The sequence below is a fragment of the Aegilops tauschii genome, chromosome 2 (assembly GCF_002575655.3).
Source record: "Aegilops tauschii subsp. strangulata cultivar AL8/78 chromosome 2, Aet v6.0, whole genome shotgun sequence".
In the NCBI taxonomy this organism is placed as follows: Eukaryota; Viridiplantae; Streptophyta; class Magnoliopsida; order Poales; family Poaceae; genus Aegilops; species Aegilops tauschii.
Window position 1 is genome coordinate 462446964 of NC_053036.3, and position 17568 is coordinate 462464531.

General features: G+C 44.6%; 3 protein-coding genes across 12 annotated transcripts; 2 read left to right on the forward strand and 1 right to left on the reverse strand.

The window, feature by feature from the left end:
* The first annotated feature begins 3285 nt into the window (after window positions 1-3285).
* LOC109781117 (calmodulin-binding receptor-like cytoplasmic kinase 3) lies at window positions 3286-8542 on the forward strand. 6 transcript variants are annotated; one of them, XM_073508798.1, is made up of 7 exons: window positions 3286-3563; window positions 4332-4700; window positions 4857-5110; window positions 5836-6001; window positions 6079-6168; window positions 6802-7100; window positions 7851-8542. In XM_073508798.1, the coding sequence occupies exons 2-7, from the start codon at window positions 4580-4582 to the stop codon at window positions 8070-8072; spliced, it is 1152 nt and encodes a 383-aa protein (XP_073364899.1). In that variant the 5' UTR covers window positions 3286-3563; window positions 4332-4579; the 3' UTR covers window positions 8073-8542. The 6 variants fall into 6 exon arrangements, with proteins under 6 accessions (XP_073364899.1, XP_020195292.1, XP_020195294.1 ...); XM_020339703.4 differs by lacking the exon at window positions 3286-3563 and adding an exon at window positions 3583-4228; XM_020339705.4 differs by lacking the exon at window positions 3286-3563 and adding an exon at window positions 3583-3922.
* A 161-nt stretch (window positions 8543-8703) lies between these two features.
* Window positions 8704-12416, reverse strand: LOC109781116 (dol-P-Glc:Glc(2)Man(9)GlcNAc(2)-PP-Dol alpha-1,2-glucosyltransferase). Of its 5 annotated transcripts, none has more exons than XR_005768744.3 (8): window positions 12028-12416; window positions 11396-11484; window positions 10992-11325; window positions 10422-10683; window positions 9970-10107; window positions 9641-9864; window positions 9250-9392; window positions 8704-9163 (listed from the first exon to the last, which is right to left on the reverse strand). XR_005768744.3 is itself a non-coding variant. In XM_020339700.3 (8 exons), the coding sequence occupies exons 1-8, from the start codon at window positions 12115-12117 to the stop codon at window positions 8904-8906; spliced, it is 1521 nt and encodes a 506-aa protein (XP_020195289.1). In that variant the 5' UTR covers window positions 12118-12416; the 3' UTR covers window positions 8704-8903. The 5 variants fall into 5 exon arrangements, 3 of the variants coding, with proteins under 3 accessions (XP_020195289.1, XP_020195288.1, XP_020195291.1); XM_020339700.3 differs by having other exon boundaries at window positions 9660-9864; XM_020339699.3 differs by having other exon boundaries at window positions 8704-9181; window positions 9660-9864.
* An 85-nt stretch (window positions 12417-12501) lies between these two features.
* Window positions 12502-16749, forward strand: LOC109781119 (uncharacterized). Its single transcript, XM_020339708.3, has 5 exons — window positions 12502-12636; window positions 14672-14787; window positions 15337-15422; window positions 15591-15738; window positions 16385-16749. The coding sequence occupies exons 2-5, from the start codon at window positions 14707-14709 to the stop codon at window positions 16475-16477; spliced, it is 408 nt and encodes a 135-aa protein (XP_020195297.1). The 5' UTR covers window positions 12502-12636; window positions 14672-14706; the 3' UTR covers window positions 16478-16749.
* Window positions 16750-17568: the final 819 nt, after the last annotated feature.

Genomic DNA, 17568 nt, shown 5'->3' on the forward strand with positions numbered 1-17568 from the left:
ACCAAACTGATAATTCGAAGAGACTTGAAAAGATATCAAATCATGCATAAAAGAATTCAGAGAAGAATCAAATATTGTTCATAGATAATCTTGATCATAAACCCACAATTCATCGGGTCTCGACAAACACACCGCAAAAAGAATTACATCGAATAGATCTTCAAGAAGATCGAGGAGAACTTCGTATTATGATCCAAAGAGAGAGAAGTCGTCTAGCTAATAACTATGGACCCGAAGGTCTGTGGTAAACTACTCACACATCATCGGAGAGGCTATGGTGTTGATGTAGAAGCCCTCCGTGATCGATTCCCCCTCCGGCGGAGCACTGGAAAAGGCCCCAAGATGGGATCTCACGGATACAGAAGGTTGCGGCGGTGGAAATAGGGTTTCGTGGTGCTCTCGGATGTTTTCAGGGTATATGGGTATATATAGGCGAAAGAAGTAGGTCGGTGGAGCCACGAGGGGCCCACGAGGGTGGGGGCGCGCCTACCCCCCTGGGCACGCCCTCCTACCTCGTGGCCGCCTCGTTGCTTCCTTAACGTCCACTCCAAGTCTCCTGGATTGCGTTTGTTCCAAAAACGATCCTCGCGAAGGTTTCATTCCGTGTGTATTCCGTTTGATATTCCTTTTCTGCAAAACACTGAAATAGGCAAAAAAACAGCAATTTGCACTGGGCCTTCGGTTAATAGGTTAGTCTAAAAAATAATATAAAAGTGCATAATAAAGCCCATTAAACATCCAAAACAGATAATATAATAGCATGGAACAATAAAAAATTATAGATATGTTGGAGACGTATCAGGTACTACCGGTCTCCACTGCCGCTCTACTTCCGCTTGTGGGACGGAGATTTCTAGAAGGAACAAAATAAGCGGTACTCCGTGCGGCGGTAGTTCCACCGGAGCGGTACTTCTGCTCATCTGAACAGTGCCCAGTAAACCTGCGGTAGTAGAGTGGTAGTTAGAGCCGCAGTACCGCTGGAGCGGTACTACCGCGCTGAACTGCCGCTCTACTAGCTACCGCCCATTTACAGAACGCACAGAACAAGCGGAAGTGAGGGTAGCATTGTTCTGCGGCAGTACCGCTGGAGCGCTACTACCGCTTATGTTGTTATGAAAAGCTCAAGCACAAGGAAGGACAAGCTCAATTGACGGGATAGATCGAGGGTGCAAAGAGATAGTGTACGTGTTGGTTACACCCAAACCTTTTCGAAGCGGACCCCCTCTTAATAGTACGGTGTTCCTACGACTCGAATCCACCGAAAAAGAAATGAAGGAAAAGCACCATTTTCACAATAGCTCCGAGGGGCACGAATCGTCTTGTGTCATAGATTATCTGAAATGCTCAATGCACACGATTAATCCGTGAAAGCATTGTCATCAATCACCAAAACCACTAAGGGAGAAATATGCCCTAACACTTGGAATGCCTACAAATGAATAGCATGCAAGCATATGGGCAAATGCAAAAATGGACATGCAAGCATAACGTGAATGGATACGAAGAGGGGCGCATGTATACCATATCTTTCATGCCGATGCCGCTCACGGGGCGTGCCTTGATGCTCTCAAGGGTGGCACAAAACTTGTTGCACTCTTGCTATATCACCCATCATCGCTTCGAGATGGACACCCACCCACGCTTGCTTTGCATTTGGTACGGCGCAAACTTCTTGTGTTTATGGAACTCACGATGAACACGAAGCCAAAAGGTTGATGCCTTTTGTTCAGCGCCGACCTTGAGGTCTTGCCCATGTCCCTCCAACACTCACAAAGGAGCTTGTCCTGAGACGGTGTGTATGTCTTCGTTCGCTTGCTTTTGCGCTTCATCTTCGCGACGGCTTGGTTGGCGAGCTCGTCCTCGAACAAAAGCTCCCCGTCGATGTCCATATCATCCTCTTCCTCGAGGTCGTAGTCCTTTGGAAACTCATGGTCGAGCGGGAAGCTGCCCAGGACGATTTGATCTTCCATGAAGGCGTCGTCCATGCCAGCTTGATCCTAGGTCGCTGGTGTGAATGGCACTCGGCCATCTTGGCTCTGGGTCTCATCGGGATTGTAGGCAGCCGTGCCGGCATCGCCAGCGGAGGCAGTGGCCACCGCACCACCTTCGAAGATGATGTTCTCGATGATGAAACGGTTGGCCGTTTCGTCGTCGTCGGTCGCCTGCATTTTGTCGAACAGGTTGCGGGCGCCGGGGAGCATGCCGGCTGGCATCTCCCGCGGGCGTTTCCTCGCTCCTCCGGAGGATGATGCACCGCCCACCGGCGTGGCGTTGAGGTCGATAGTCATGGGCGCGGGCGTGGACGGCGCCAACACGCTCAGCTCCGGCGAGCATTCCCCGGAGAAGCGGGAGGCATGCGGATAGACGTGGAGGCAGGGAATCGGCTACGTGGCAGACGCGCGCAGTGACTCTAGCAGCACCATTCGAGGGAACGCCGACGAGCCCGTGGTGGCCGCGGCCACGGCGGCGCTGACGAGCCCGTGCCGGCCAGGGTTAAACCCTAGGTAGATCAGGGCCTCCCTCGCTGCTGCGGCGACTCGGGCGTTGGTTTCCTCCTGCTGTGCGGCGGCGGAGAGGGCGGCGACGGCCACTGCTTCGTCCATTGCGTCCGCCGCGTGCCTCCGGCCCTTTCTCTTAGCCGACTGCACGGCCCGCTCTTCGAGCGTCAGCTGCTTCTTCTTCTTGGGTGGCGCGGCGGTCTTGCGGGGCGCGGGGGGGGGGGGGGGGGGGGGCTTGCCTTTGGCGGAGCCGACGAAGGTGAAGCCGGACAAGGCGAGGGAGGCGGGACCAGCGGTGGCACCGAGGGTCGGCGCGTCCTCCATGGCCGGGAGCGCGAGCAGGCGGGAGGGTTTTGGGAAAGTGGAGGGAAGTGATGGTCGCTGTGCCACCGACTGGTGGGCCAGGTGGAGAAGTAGGCGCGCGTCTGTTTCTTGTCCGCGCCGATGCAAATGAGACTCAAATTTGAGCCTGAAATGTGTCAGCAGGCAGACAAAAAGCGGACCCACGTTCGTTTAGATCAGCGCGTTGGGCCGACTTTTCTGTTCACGACGACCAAAACAGACGCGCGCGGATCAAATGGATCGGCACTTTGGAGTTGTCCTAGGCGAGTAGCATGCCTCGAAGGATCCTCGGGGTGGACAAAGGAGCACACGCCGTTGCGGCTGCCGCGGCACCCACCCGCAGCGACAGGGTCGTACGCAATCCAGCACCAACCAGCCGCACTCCCACTGACAGAACGGGCCAGAACCCAACCCAGACCCACCCCCTGGCGGCAAGTGGCGCCACACAGAAAAATTCCCTCCGTCGGCGTCGTTTACCAGTCGCCTCCCCTCGCCCGGGTCGTCGGTCTCGTCTCGGCGGCCTCTCGCTCCCTCCGGTCCTCGCACACGGTTTCCATCCCGCCCCACCAAAGATCCGATCAAACCAAAGGCGCCATCCTTGTCCCGGTCGGCGCCTTCCTCGCCATTTCCGCGTACACGTCTCAGCCTGGATCTTGTGGCTTCCGCGGCGGCGGAGCATTCGGCGCGCGGCGGCTCAGCTACAGCCTATAGCTATATCCTCCGGTGAGTCCCTGCTTCCTCCAACCTCTCCGAGGCCGATTGCGATGGTGCTTCTTCTGCGCGTGGTTAGGTTGCTTCCCTGATTGATTGCTAGCTTGCCTCCGTCGCACCGCCGGTCGCAATGGTTGCTACCCTAGTGCCGTGTTCTTGCCTTCTTGGGGTTACTTCTTTTTTCTGGGATTCTTTGTAGGAGTAGGGCTGCGATGCTTCACTTTTTGCAGCCGCTAGCTCGCTTGTTTAATCTGGAAGCTAGGAGCGGGCTTCTCGCGGTGTTGTTTCTGAAACTGACAGGGCTGCGGATAAGGCTCCATCAAGCTCCAATTTTGCTGTGATTGTGCTAGGGGACGCCAGGTTTGGTAATTGTACGGGGCGCCGTCTCAAGCCTTTTTGTTTGCTTCCCCTTACTGCTTTCAGTTGACACATGGGTGAATTTGTCTCTCGTGGCTAGTTCGATCTGTCTATAAGTGCAATTTTGTCTAGAGTGGTGGTCTTGTTTTGTCATCTATGTTTGTTAGTTGCGTGCATTGTCAAGTAAGGTGCTTACTATAAATATGCAGAGGCCCAGTGTTGTACTGCATGTAGAAAGACATATGGCTTGTGGCAAATGACAAGAATGGAAAGGGAGGCAGTTTCGTTATTGGTTAGGAGGATAATTCATTTACTCACCAGTTATGATCATGTCATCCCTCGAGTTGTAGCTATTCCTTTATTCATTCATTCAGCACAAATGATTAAATTAAATGTTTTACACATTTGCTGTTTGCATTGTAGTACTGTACCACTACAAGGGAAAAGAGGACAAGTATTGCTCTGAAGTGAGATACGCTTGGGGGCAGATTTTGGAGAACTCTTGGTCTAAAGTGTGAGAGATTTGGAGGTATATTTTGGACAACTTGTGGCCTAAAGTGAGATAGGTCTGGAGGCAAACTATTGTGCCCGTCAGCGTGCTAATGTGGGACATCGGATACAAATGAGGCACATCACACTTCTTTACTGGAGGACCGCAGACAGATAACATTATGGTAGCCGCTACAGCTACAGAAATGTTTCTTGTGTGCTTTGAATCCTTGTGCCCCTGTTTTCGCTCGAAAAGGAAGGATGGAAGTGAAGATCCTGTTCTTGCAAAAGACGGAAATTCCTGTAAGTAAAAATGACGAATTTTCATATACGGGTGATGAAACCTGTTAACACACTGAATCAATGCCTAACTTATTTTTTGTGATGAAATTTTAATGCAAATTTTGTGGTTATCAACACTTTGCCACCGTTTGACATATTGTTCCCTTCTTTTTTCAGTGAGTTCTTCTGAAATGAGGTCAATTTCTGACAGAATTCCCTCGAGCCCTCTTCGGGTACCTGCAAGTCCATCTAGATTTTCATTATCTTCACCGCCAAGTAGAAATGATCCATTGAACCTCAGTCTTGAAACGGTTATTAAACTGACACGTAACTTTTCGCCGGCCTTGATGATTGGCGAAAGTTATTTTGGAAAGGCCTACAGAATGGACTTGCAAAATGGCCTTATTGTGGCTATTAAAAGGGCAAGAAAGGTAGTTACTTTTTTCTGGCAACTACACTAGAGATTTGCATAAGTACAATGACTGAACTATTATTGTATATTCTGGTTGCTTTAATTCCACTCTATTAGGTTTAGCTAAAAGCCTAATTAGACACGACATTTCATGAAGTTTAGAAGTTCTATTATACTCCAGCCTAGCTTTCCTTGTCTAGCTTAGCTTTGTTTTCTGTCGAATTTTCTAGGTTTGTTCAGATTTGTATAGTTAGTTTTTTCTCCCTTTTGGGGGAGGCTGCTAGCCTTTTTTTGGTCGTTTGGGTCAAAGCCACTGTGGATGGTTTGTAATATACAATGGCATGCCTTCTGATGCTTGTTTCAGAGAGAAGAAGTCCTATTTGGGCTGAAACATTTTTAGATTGTCTACTGAGCTTATCATCCACTGCTCTCTCTTGGGTGGAATCAAGAAAGAACAAGAAATTGGCTAATGCATGTTTAGGTAGACCCAGTTGTTGATCGATCCATATGTGTGTAGACCAACATAAGAATAACAGGGTTATGCATCAATAAAACATGCTGCATTGCATTCTTCGTTCCAGTAGTTGTGCATTGCTCTTATATCTTTTGTGTGTTGTGTAAGCCTGTTCACTAGTCGGATTTTTTTCCTCTCCGCAATCCGGATAGCTGTTGATAAAAATTGGGTACCTTCACTTCTTTTTACACCTGTCTGACTTGTGATTCTGATACGGTCTATTTTCCCAGGAACATTTTGCTTCTTTACACGCAGAATTCAAAAATGAAATTGCACTACTAAAAAAAATCGAACACAGGAATCTGGTCCAGTTACTTGGATATATTGACAAAGGGAATGAAAGAATTGTCATAACCGAGTTCGTGGCAAATGGCACTCTTAGGGAACATTTGGATGGTATGCTGCAAACCAGATTGCTGCTTTATTTGATTCCTTCTCAGAATGAACAGTAACATTTTTAAATTGTCTTTCAGGACAACATGGACTAATATTGGGCTTCGGTCAGCGGCTTGAAATAGCCATAGATGTTGCCCATGGATTAACTTATCTGCATCTATATGCAGGTACACCTTTGCCTACATGTTTTCATTTGCTGAGTATAGAACACTCAAGTGAAACACTACTTGAATGGTTCTACTTTTTATTCTGATTCAGTCACATGTTCAGGAATTTACCTCAGCAGTAACCAAACACATGAACATAGTATTCTTGCTGCACTGAAAGTTAATAATTTGTGGGTACTTGTCAGTTACCATGATGGCACATGTTTTTGGAAATTATTTTGGCTGTCCGTTGCCTTGAGAAAATGTCATGTACATGTGCTCCAGCTTCTTATTAAGCAGGCCTAACGTGTTTTAAGAGTGTGTGCAAAATAAGCATTTGCCGTGCAAGTTTAACAGTCACAAGAATTTGAGGCTATGAATTTGCATGTGCGACCTAAATTATGAATTTAGCGAATCACAAGGATCAGCCATGTGACTAGATTTCTTTTGTGTGTCCTCCATTTAAATGCAAGATTTAGCTAACAGCATGAATATGCAATTATCTATTCAATAGAAGTAAACTTGTATAACATACTTTTGCTCTTTAGTATTTTGATGCATCAACAGGTAAACAGACGCATTCTAATTTGATCGTTCCTGCTGGCGATTTGCATATATCTTTTCTTAAATTATAATGCAATCTTATGCTTTTAGAGAAGCCCATTATACACCGGGATGTGAAGTCATCAAACATTCTACTAACTGAAGGCTTCAGGGCAAAAGTAGCCGACTTCGGATTTGCAAGAATTGGTTCGACAGATCCAGGCCAGTCAGAGATTCAAACTGATGTGAAAGGAACAGCTGGCTATGTGGATCCAGAGTATCTGCGGACAAACTATCTGACAGTCAAGAGTGATGTGTTCTCTTACGGCATCTTGCTCCTGGAAATCCTATCAGGTCGTCGTCCTATTGAGGTGAACAGAGGAGGAAGAGAAAAGATTACCGTGCGATGGGTATGTCTTTGCTTTCCTCTCTTATGTTTATATCATTTCAGTCGTTGATATCCTGTTTAATTTTTTAATCAGCTAAGCTTTACTAGTTAGCTCTGTTATGAATCAAGTATGTTGCCCATGAAAGGTAGATCAAACCACTTTGGAAACAATTTGTAAACACAAGCACAACTAGAAATAGAAAAAAAAAAAACTCGACCAACAGGCACTAGCACTGGTGCCATTTTAGTTTAGGAGAACCATGAGCACCCATGGAAGCTAGGTTTCGCATGGGATGGGATGGGCAAGCACCGGTGCCTCTAATCTAACCGTGTGACGCTCAGTTTCTTACAAGCAGAAAACAGAAATGTAGTACTCAATGCCCGCATAGTTTCAAGAATGAGCTTCAGAACATAAAAAACTGTGAACTAGTTATTCAATCATTTATTTGGTTCAATTCATTGCATCCTCGTACTCTTATCTGTGTTTTTCTGTGTTCATTCGTTTGGGTAGGTGATGTGTGTGCCTTCCTTTGATGATTAATAATGTGATATTTTGTTACAAGTTAAACCATACACTATGCAGCCCCCTCCATGTGTACACAGGAAAAAAAACTATTGTCACAGTACCTCGGATATCAGATACTTATCTTTTAACTTATTTTAACCGAAAAAACACACACCAGTAATCGTTAAGCTGCTTATCCCATCTATTGCCACTTAGATTCTACAAGTCATGAGTCATCTAAGGTTTGGTATAATGCCTTTGACGCAGGCCTTTGAGAGATATAACAAAGGCAATGTCCAGGAGATACTGGATCCAATGTTGACCGAAACAGTAAACGAGGATATACTGAATAAGATTTTCGATGTGATGTTCCAATGCGTCGCTCCTACCCGCGCTGACAGGCCACATATGAAAGAGGTTGTGGAGAAGCTCTGGAAGATACGGAGGGACTACGCTAAAACCCAAAACAGAGCAGAAGGGTCTCTTTAAACCATCTTGCACTGGGTTATTGACTGCTGTTTTTTTCGCTTGAGAGAACATGGGTGAACTCGGTTCTTGTTAAGGCTGAACATTGCCGTGCTTTTTTGTCGAACACGAACAGCTGAAATCTGTACAGGGTTGTAACACTATTGTTGCACATTGTGTATATAGCTGTGTTCATGTTTAAGAGATCGATTTGATGCATGTTGGCCTGGAACAGATGAATTCCGTGTAGAGGCACTGTTCAGTGATATGTGCCCTGGAGAAAGTGCAGTGGTGCAGATTGCAGTGCAGCTTCTGTGTGTGTAGTTTTAGAAACTGTACAAGCATTGTCGACTTGTATAAGATTCAGGAAGAGACTGAAACAGTTTTTTCTTTCTTTCTTTTCTGTAGTATATACTCTGCCTGGACTTCACAGGATACGAACACGCGCCATTCCGTAGAAAGTGATAAAACTGCAATATCAAATACTCATTTCTTTAGTCATTGCAGCCTTGTACAGTTCAAATTTTTGCAGCTTCTTCCGTTTGTTTGGGTTCAATTTTGTTTTCGCTAGCCTGGGTTTGTTTTTTTGCTTTGTGCTCTCCGCCTCATCTTGGCGTCGCCTTCTAATACAAAACAACTCACATTTGGGTGCATGTTGAAGAAAAAAAAGATCTCTTCAAATCCAAGCACGTATGTTTGACTTAAACTCATAAGAACACTCTAGTATACACAAAAACTGACCCCAAAAAAATTAAGATCACACATCATTGTAGTTCTAATTTCTCCAAGGGGGCACCGATAAGCCGGAGCGGCTGTGACTGAACACTGGAGTTGGTCACTTGTCAATTTCATCAACTACCACATGAACCTTTGTGTTCCCGGCTCATGGCCCCAATGGAATGGTCTGAACAGAAACATCGCCAGAGTGAACAAATCCACAGCAGCGTATGCAGACCCCAAAGCAAGCAATTTGCCATTACCGATTACCGGTGAATTAAGGACCAGTATGACCAATGGGATTGTGTAGTATCTAAATTCGACCAACGGAGCAGGGACGAGAACTAGAGCAACTGAGAAAACAAAGGACACCACCCAAACTCTTGGCTGCGATTTCCCTGTAAGATCAGGAAAAACTACAGAAGTTTCAGTTCATTATACTTCTCAAAATAGACATCCTTTTCTTAAGAGCGAAGAAGTTTACCTAAGATGTTGATAACTGAAAACCATGAGTACACATAAAGTGGAATCAAAATGTATTTCATCATCCAGCGAGCTTGTATGACCTTCCTCCAGATATAGAACGTGTAATGTCTATTGTCAGCCAGAAGATAAGGGTGAGCAATACTGCACCAAAAGATGAGGCTATTAGGATTTCATAAACATAAAAAAAAAACAAAGAAAAGCATTGGTTATGCAGAAGTGAAAAGTAGAATCGTCAACAATCTTCTGACATGTTTGACTGCAAACTGGAACTCTGCTCGTAGGTTGCAATTGCTAAGTTGAATATGTATATAGTTACTTGCCACTTAACTTCAGCCTCTAAAGGTTCTGCTTTTCGAAAAAATTATACTTAAAGCGAACAAGGCACATACGAGGTGTTCAGGTAAAAACCTGAATAAATGTACAGCCACAAAGCTTAAACCAAGAGCTATCAGCATTGCCAGAGAACTAAAGGTTTTGTTCTTTCTACACCAGTGGAACAAGTCTGATACTCGTCCGGGAGTAAAATGCCACGGTAGGAGGGCAGTAGCTGACACTAGACCAAAGTACAATAACTGTGCAAAATGTGGCGAAACAACATGAGCTTCCTTGGCACCTGCATCACTCCAAGCAAAGGCGCATGTTAGAAAATTATCTATCACTTAATCAACTGCTAAGCCCTATGAAACATGTAAAAAGAGCAATTCAACATAAGAGTTACCTAGTACTATGCCACCATTCCAGATTATAAATGCTCCAAATGCCACCAGAACTATTGCGAACGGTGCAAAAGTGATTAAAACTTTACACTTTGAATTCCATATTTTGAAGCCGATGTCGAATAGTTCTTCCGTAAAACCTGCACATCAATCATAAATATTTAATATGTTGTGGAAAGGATTGCACACAAAATTGAGGGCACATAATCTTGTAGAATTTAACTCCTTCTCAACAAAAAAACATTTTGCATTCAAAATTAGAACGTATAAATTGATAAAACGTTGCATCTGGTTTTCTCATAACAAGAAGAAAAATATCAATCATATCAGAAAAAGATCTATTTTCAATTTTAAAGGACATTAACAAGCCACCTAGTGAATCCCAAAAAGGAAGCTACAAGCTTACAGTAAAAGGTGGAAAAAAAATCTCAATTAAAACAGCTGGAGTACTCACTGGTGTGCGATTTAGTAGATCCAGAAACAACTCCCCTCTCACTTATGGGGTGATTAGTTCGTCGTCTTCTCAAACCTAAAGCACTGACTTTGCTATCCCTGTCAGACACTTCTGTTCTTGATTTATCTGTTGGTTCACTGTTCTCATCAGAAAGGCAGTCACTGAGAGAAAGATCTTGCACATATGCAATGGCTCCATTGGCAGCAAAAAATATCATCCATATTACATTAGTCTGCCGGAAAAGTATTGAGAGAGCACCGAACTGCAGGCAAAAGGAACAAAAATAATTAGCAAAGGCAGGAAGTATATCAAAAATTTCAATGTGAAATGTGTGGTTTGGTTGCTAAAAAATGATGTGGGGCACTGAACATTTTCTTATGAATCAACAATCTTCACCATCAAGTATGCTACGGATAAATTTTATGAATGTACAACTTCCTGCAACTCAAGCAAGCTAAAGAAACTCCTGTTGTGAGCACAATAAATCAACAAATAATGTATATGCTATGGTCTCCACAAAATGCAACCTTATCTCACCGAAGCTATAAAGAACCACGTTCAAACACTCACCAATGCGCTGACCCAAAACCGTTTCTTCAAGCAGGACAGGTACATCGCAAGAACTGAAGCTAATGATGCGACATCAGTATAATACAGAAAGGTAAAGAACCAGTGGACAGGATACAACGCTACAAGAATAGCATAAGCAGTTGCCTTCGTCTTGCCAATTCCTGGCTTGATACACAGAAGCAGGTCATGGACAAGAACACCGCAGACCATTGCCATTATAACATTAGTTGACCGGAGAAGTGCTGTGGTGCAAAGGGGGTCAAATGCCTCTGCTACCTTGATAGCCCATGCACCAGGAAACAGGGAAGCAAGATATGCTAGAGAAATGTAGTACCTGCAAAATTGCAGCAGTTCATCACAAGAAAACTTTGAGTTTGAAGCAATGAGGAGTAGTTGAAGCTCACAGGCCAGGAGGGGTGGTGATCATGGGATCCCAAGTCAAGAAATCTCCACGGCAGTAGTGCTGTGCCTGGGGAACATGGAATATCTCATCCTAAAAACAAACAATAAAGTGGTAGCGGATATGTTATCATGTTCTATTTGGAAGCATATTGTGCTATACACATCTTCAGAATGAGAATACAGCGAGATTAGACAAAAGTATGAACCCTAAAGATCTTGCTAAAGCTCTACCTATGCCCCACATCTGCTTGCTGAATCTAATTTCTCCATAGAACTCAACTTTCTATTTAACTATGAAACTATATATAACTCACAAAATCCCTTCATGCAAACGATGACGTTTTCCTACATGAGAACCAATGCTATCATATTAATGCAAATGTTTGTGCCTAATATCTTACTTGTATAAACAGCATTGGGCAAACAAGCGTAGTTGCAACTTCAGACCCTATGTGATTTTCAGTGAAAAATAAATCCTAACGCATGACGATGTTGCGAAACGAAAGGAATCGTTGTTTCCCAATTAGCATTTCTTCAGATAACTAGATTGCCGTAATACCACCATACTTCATCATCAGATTATAAGCAAGTGAGAAGTGACATTAGACATGCATATCGTGGCAAGAGGACTCACCATGTAGGGGTCAGGCACGATGGAGTCAACCAAGGCGGCGATCGGGATAGCCCATGCGGCCACCGCGGCGGCGACGGCCAGCCTTCCCATCCCGCAAGGCGGGGCTCTCAACTCCGGGAACCCCACTTGAGAGAGCCACCACGCTTCAGATCCAGTTCAGCGCTCGGGACTCGGAAGCACAGAGCTCATCACACGAACCCTCACTAGCTTGTCGGAGGCAGATTGCAGAAGGCCCGCGCCGTCGGTAGCGAGTTCGCCGGTGATACGACGCGGCCGGACGCTTCTACACTGCTCTACTGCTGCTGCCGCCGGCGTCTCGCCGGAGGTCTCAGGCTAGACCGGTGGAGATTTCAGCCGCGAGACGTCGGCCCAGTCGTCTGTAACGTACCGGCTCGAGCAGGCCCACGACTCTGCGTGCCCAACGCACCGGCCCGGCCCGGCCCAACCAGAGGCGGCAGGTACCTAGCGAACGGGAAAGAGGGCGAAGTCTCATTACTCGTTGCGCTTAGATCTCCCACCCTCTGATCTCTCCCGAGGCGCGAGCAGGAAGACGCCGGCGGGCGGCTCCGGCGACCGGAGACTCTGCGGCCTTCCCTCCGCCCTTTCCATGTGAGCAGCTCCTACTCTTCTCCTCCCCCATCTCGAGTTTTCTTAGGTTTGGATGGATCAGTTTAGTCTTTGGTTAATCAGCAGCGGATAGCTTGTTAAAAGAACCAACAGGGAGCAGCAGTGTGGTTGAATCGGGAACATCACGTACAGTTGAATACTGACTCCGCTATTTTTAGCTAGACCTAGGATCTTGACAAAGCCACTGGGCCAAGAAGGAATTGCTGTACAAGTGAGGACCAGTGGGAGTAGAATTATATTGAGATCTGATGAATGGGTGGGATATGCAAAAGTCTGTGTATTATCGTTTTGTCGTGTTGGTCTGTAGAGATCAGAGTATCTTCAAATCCACCCAATATGATTTTGTTTTCTTAGTGCTTGATACATTCTTAGATCACTTGGGGCCTCAACGAAAGAGTCCTCTGATTTTGAAATATATCTCCAATCCAATAGGGCAGCCCGGTGCATGTAGCTCCCGCTTGCGCAGGGTCCGGGGAAGGGTCCGACCACTTTGGGTCTATTGTACGCAGCCTTTCCCTACATTTCTGCAAGAGGCTGTTTCCAGGACTCGAACCCGTGACCTCCTGGTCACAAAGCAACAGCTTTACCGCTGCGCCAAGGCTCCCCTTCCATCTCCAATCCAATACTATAGTATAATATGATTTTGAAAGAGTATAAGCTGGCATTTCTTGCCACCAATTGCTATAAACATCTGTAGTGAGATGCCTAGAACTTCTTGAAGCAGACTTGGTTTGACCATAGTATCAACTTCAGTCACAAACTCACACATACTTGAGAAGAATATTTTGTGGCTGTTATTCTACTCTGAGCAGTGAGCTTGAAATTTTGCTATACAACTCATGGTTTCATGTTAATCAAACTGGGAGATGCCCTCTATTTCCAAAAAAAAAATTGTTGAAATTTTAGTAATTAAACTAGAAAAAACCTGTGAATGTGCACCTTTTTGATGTCAGTTTTTTCACACATGCCCCATTCTCTACCATCTGAGCAACTAAGAGTTATTTCACTGAACTACGATTTCAACACCAAAAAAAAACTATGTCTAGTAAAAGCACAAGTTTACAGAGTTTTTGGTACAAACACAGCTTGCGTCTTAACAGCTAAAATGTGTTAGCGCACATAAGTGAGATGATATTTGGTTGCAGTTAAAGTCTCTTAGTGCAAAGCAACAGAAGGCATGCACATCAGTAATCAGTTAAGACGCAAGCTGGCGTTTCTTGCCACAGATTGCTATAAACATCTGTAGTGAGATGCCTAGAATTTCTTCAACCAGACTTGGTTTAACCATAGTATCAACTTAAGTCACAAATTCACCCATACTTGAGGAGGATAAGTTGTAGCTGTTATAGTTTTATGCTGTTATTCTACTCTGAGCAGTGAGCAATTGTTGAAATTTTGCTATATGAGTCATGGTTTCATGTTAATGGAACTGGGAGATGCCCTCTGTTTCAAAAAAAAATGTTGAAAATTTTGGAAATAAAACTAGATAAAACCTATGAATCTGCACCTTTTTCATGTCAGTTTTTCACACATGCTCCAGTCTCTACCATCTGAGCAACTGGTTATTATTCCACTGAACTACGATTTTAACACCAATAAAAACTATTCCTAGTAGAAGCACTAGTGTACAGAGTTTTCGGTACAAACACAGCTTGAGTCTTAACAGCAACAGAGCCATAACTAAAATGTGTTAGCCCACAGAAGTGAGATGATATTCAGTTGCAGTTAAAGGTTCTTAGTAAAAAGCAACAGAAGGCATGCACATCAGTAATCAGTTACAGCCTTAAAGATAGATTAACAACAAATTGGCACATGGATAGAGGGGGAAAATGTAATCCTATCTGGCTTGGCTAGATGCTGATAACATGTTCATTCTTAGTTTTGAGTTTATAAATGCTATCCTTGAGCTAGGGTAGTGGTGCATTGGATTTTTGTTGATGATTAGTTTCTATGCTCAACTGTATTTCCTCCCAACCATCAAACTTACTTAGTAATATTTTGTTTACAACATCTGAAGATTGCTGTCAGAGTGGAACTAATCTGTTGCTGGAAATGGCAAGTACAGCATGTTTCGTGATTGTAAGTAAGAATGACATCCCAATATATGAGGCAGAAGTTGGATCTGCACCAAAGGTATGTGTCCCGCACTCCATCTTCTTTCCATCTATTGCATTTAGGTATATGCTTGGTAACAATGTCTCTCGGATGTGAAAAAATGAAAATATTTAATAGATAGTCATGTTGGATCATGCTCTTAAATATTATATCTCCTATAGGGAAAATATGTACTCCCTCCGATCCAAAATAAGTGTCGTGGTTTTAGTTCAAATTTGAAGTAAAACCACGACACTTATTTTGGATAGAGGGAGTAGGGAATAACAATTAACGGGGTTCTGTGAAATTCTTCTCTTTGAGTAAAAAAAGTGTTGCATTTTGTTTATTTGCCCCTGTATACATGATTTCCTGTATTTCTTTATGCTTGATGCCTCCTGGTTAAGTTTCATAATTTCATTCGTTCCCAAGAAATTTAAGAACTTCTACGTAATAGTGTTCATTGATGTGCAATTATACGTTAGAACCTTCTTGACATGGGGTGACTGGGATCTGTCTTTTGTGGTGTAGTCATATTGAATTACTATTAAATTGCATGTCTAATCTTCTGGCATTTATTTTCCCTCTCAGAAAGAAGATCTGGCTTATCACCATCAGTTCATCCTACATGCTGCGTTAGATGTCGTTCAGGACCTAGCATGGACCACAAATGCAATGTGAGATTCTATTGGTTGGTTATTTTGTTCTGTAGGATACACCCAAAAATATTTTTGTGCTTTCTCTAGGACGCATCCAAAAATACCGCAGCCCAAAATTAGTCTTCTTATATAACTATTATATTGTTTACCTCATCTAACCCTTTCTGCATTTTATGTTATTTTCAGGTTCCTGAGGTCTGTTGATAGATTTAATGACCTTGTGGTGTCTGTTTATGTAACCGCCGGTCATACTAGATTCATGTTGCTTCACGATTCGCGCAGCGAGGATGGAATAAAAAGCTTTTTCCAAGAGGTCCATGAACTTTACATCAAGGTAAGATGATTATCGATCGGTCCTTCACAATCTGGAGAATCGTCTTGTCGCATTTTAGTTTGCTATAAATGCTCAATTAAGCGCACACATACGTCAATTGTCAAATCATGCGTAATGCCACTGAGTATCCATTTTTGTGGTGAACATAATTTTTGGCGTCGGTCTATTATTGTTTGCTATGCTTTTATCAAGATGCTCCGTCTGTGTCAAGGTGATGGCACTTGTCTACCCTGTAAATAGGCAGCCGATGGGTGGACGATATGTATGGGTCAAAATCGCATGGGTTGCTTACGAGTCCCATACCTTGCAAAGTTGCTTTCCCTAAAAGAAAGGCATGCAAGGTTACTTGCTGATGCAGAATTGCTCACCGGTTCCATAACAAATCTTCACAAGCGTCTGCAGTCTCGTTCTAGAAGATCCTACATGTGTTAGGGTCTTGATATTTACTCCCTCCGTACCTAAATAGAAGTCTTTCTAGATATTTCAATAGGACTACATATGGATGTATATAGACGTATTTTAGAGTGTAGGTTCACTCATTTTGCTCCGTATCTAGTCCACATTAGAATTCTCTAAAAAGACTTATATTTAGGAACGGAGGAAGTAATAAAGTGCTCTTACAAATCTTGGGTTTTTTTTTCTGCAGATATTCCTCAACCCCCTGTACCTGCCCGGCTCTCGCATCGCGTCGTCTCATTTCGACACCAAGGTGAGGGCTCTGGCGAGGAAGTATCTGTAGCGTGCTGCCACGGAGCAGCTTCACTGTCGTAATGCGGAAGCAGGGCTGGCAAACGTACTCCACCGCAGCTGTTCTCCTGTCATCTATGCACCCTGCTGAATCAAGTATGCACACTCTATTTTTCTTCGTGTTGGATTGTTGCGTGCGCCAGTGAATCCCGAGCTTTCAGAATGTTTGTAAAATGGACTGTGCTGCGCATGGCAAACCTGCACTACAAACCGTGTAATCTCCGTGCAGCATACGGGGCATATACTAGTGTTGGTTTGATTTCCTGTCTTTGTCCTGCATCTAGCTCGCCTTTTTCCTGTGCGTGCGTGCACGATCAGATCTTACCTTCCTCCACCAGAGCTGTGGCTCGTATGCACTAGGCGGAAAGGTGACAGTGCAGGATACGCTACGCGTGGTACTATGTTGAACAATGCAGGGTATCTGATGCAGGAGTGAGATCTGATGAGTACATCGCCGCTGAAGAAAAAGTGTCCAGTTAGTAGCAATAGTGTGTGTTAGCCCTGGTTGTTTTCAGTCCCAGTCCAGCCCCATCATGCACGCCTGTGTGTGTAAAAAAGGCATCTTGGAAACTTTTTTTTTCTTTCAGATTGGCATCCTGGAAACATGTGGCACCGGCCCAGCGCCCTCTCTCTCTCTCTCTGCATACGTACAATACACAGGAACAGTGAGTTGATAGCATCAGGATCCAGACGTGTGGTTCGTGCACACTGGCCGATTGGCATGCAGACTGAAGAGGAGATCTTGGGGGGATTCGGTCGGGGCAGCAGCGCACACGGTATGTGGCCAACCCGGCGAACTGAGTCCCTCCACTTGGTCTGAGCTTATCGGAAGCCGGCCGGCAATCGGAGCCTCGCATAGTACTTACTACCATACCATGACTGACTTGTGTGCTCTTGATTGATTGATTTTCTAAAGTAAGATAGACAAGGGAATGATTCATCAGAGGATAAGAGGAGCCTGTGCCGGGCCTGGCTTATCACCTGATGTCATCTCAGCGACTAAACAGATCCGGGATTAATTAGGCCTGATCAGATCCGGCTAAACTCCAGCCACAAGAGGTGGACAGGCAGCGAGATCCCAAT

Excerpts from the sequence above, each read along its gene's own strand:
- LOC109781117 (XM_073508798.1), top strand. The coding sequence starts at position 4,580 with ATGGTAGCCGCTACAGCTACAGAAATGTTTCTTGTGTGCTTTGAATCC. Across the intron at positions 6,002-6,078 it reads TCTTAGGGAACATTTGGATG|GACAACATGGACTAATATTG; the intron begins GTATGCTGCAAA and ends ATTGTCTTTCAG. Across the intron at positions 7,101-7,850 it reads AAAAGATTACCGTGCGATGG|GCCTTTGAGAGATATAACAA; the intron begins GTATGTCTTTGC and ends CCTTTGACGCAG.
- LOC109781116 (XM_020339699.3), bottom strand. The coding sequence starts at position 12,117 with ATGGGAAGGCTGGCCGTCGCCGCCGCGGTGGCCGCATGGGCTATCCCG. Across the intron at positions 10,684-10,991 it reads GGTTTTGGGTCAGCGCATTG|TTCGGTGCTCTCTCAATACT; the intron begins GTGAGTGTTTGA and ends TTTTGCCTGCAG. Across the intron at positions 9,865-9,969 it reads GAATGGTGGCATAGTACTAG|GTGCCAAGGAAGCTCATGTT; the intron begins GTAACTCTTATG and ends GGAGTGATGCAG.
- LOC109781119 (XM_020339708.3), top strand. The coding sequence starts at position 14,707 with ATGGCAAGTACAGCATGTTTCGTGATTGTAAGTAAGAATGACATCCCA. Across the intron at positions 14,788-15,336 it reads AAGTTGGATCTGCACCAAAG|AAAGAAGATCTGGCTTATCA; the intron begins GTATGTGTCCCG and ends TTTCCCTCTCAG. Across the intron at positions 15,739-16,384 it reads TCCATGAACTTTACATCAAG|ATATTCCTCAACCCCCTGTA; the intron begins GTAAGATGATTA and ends TTTTTTCTGCAG.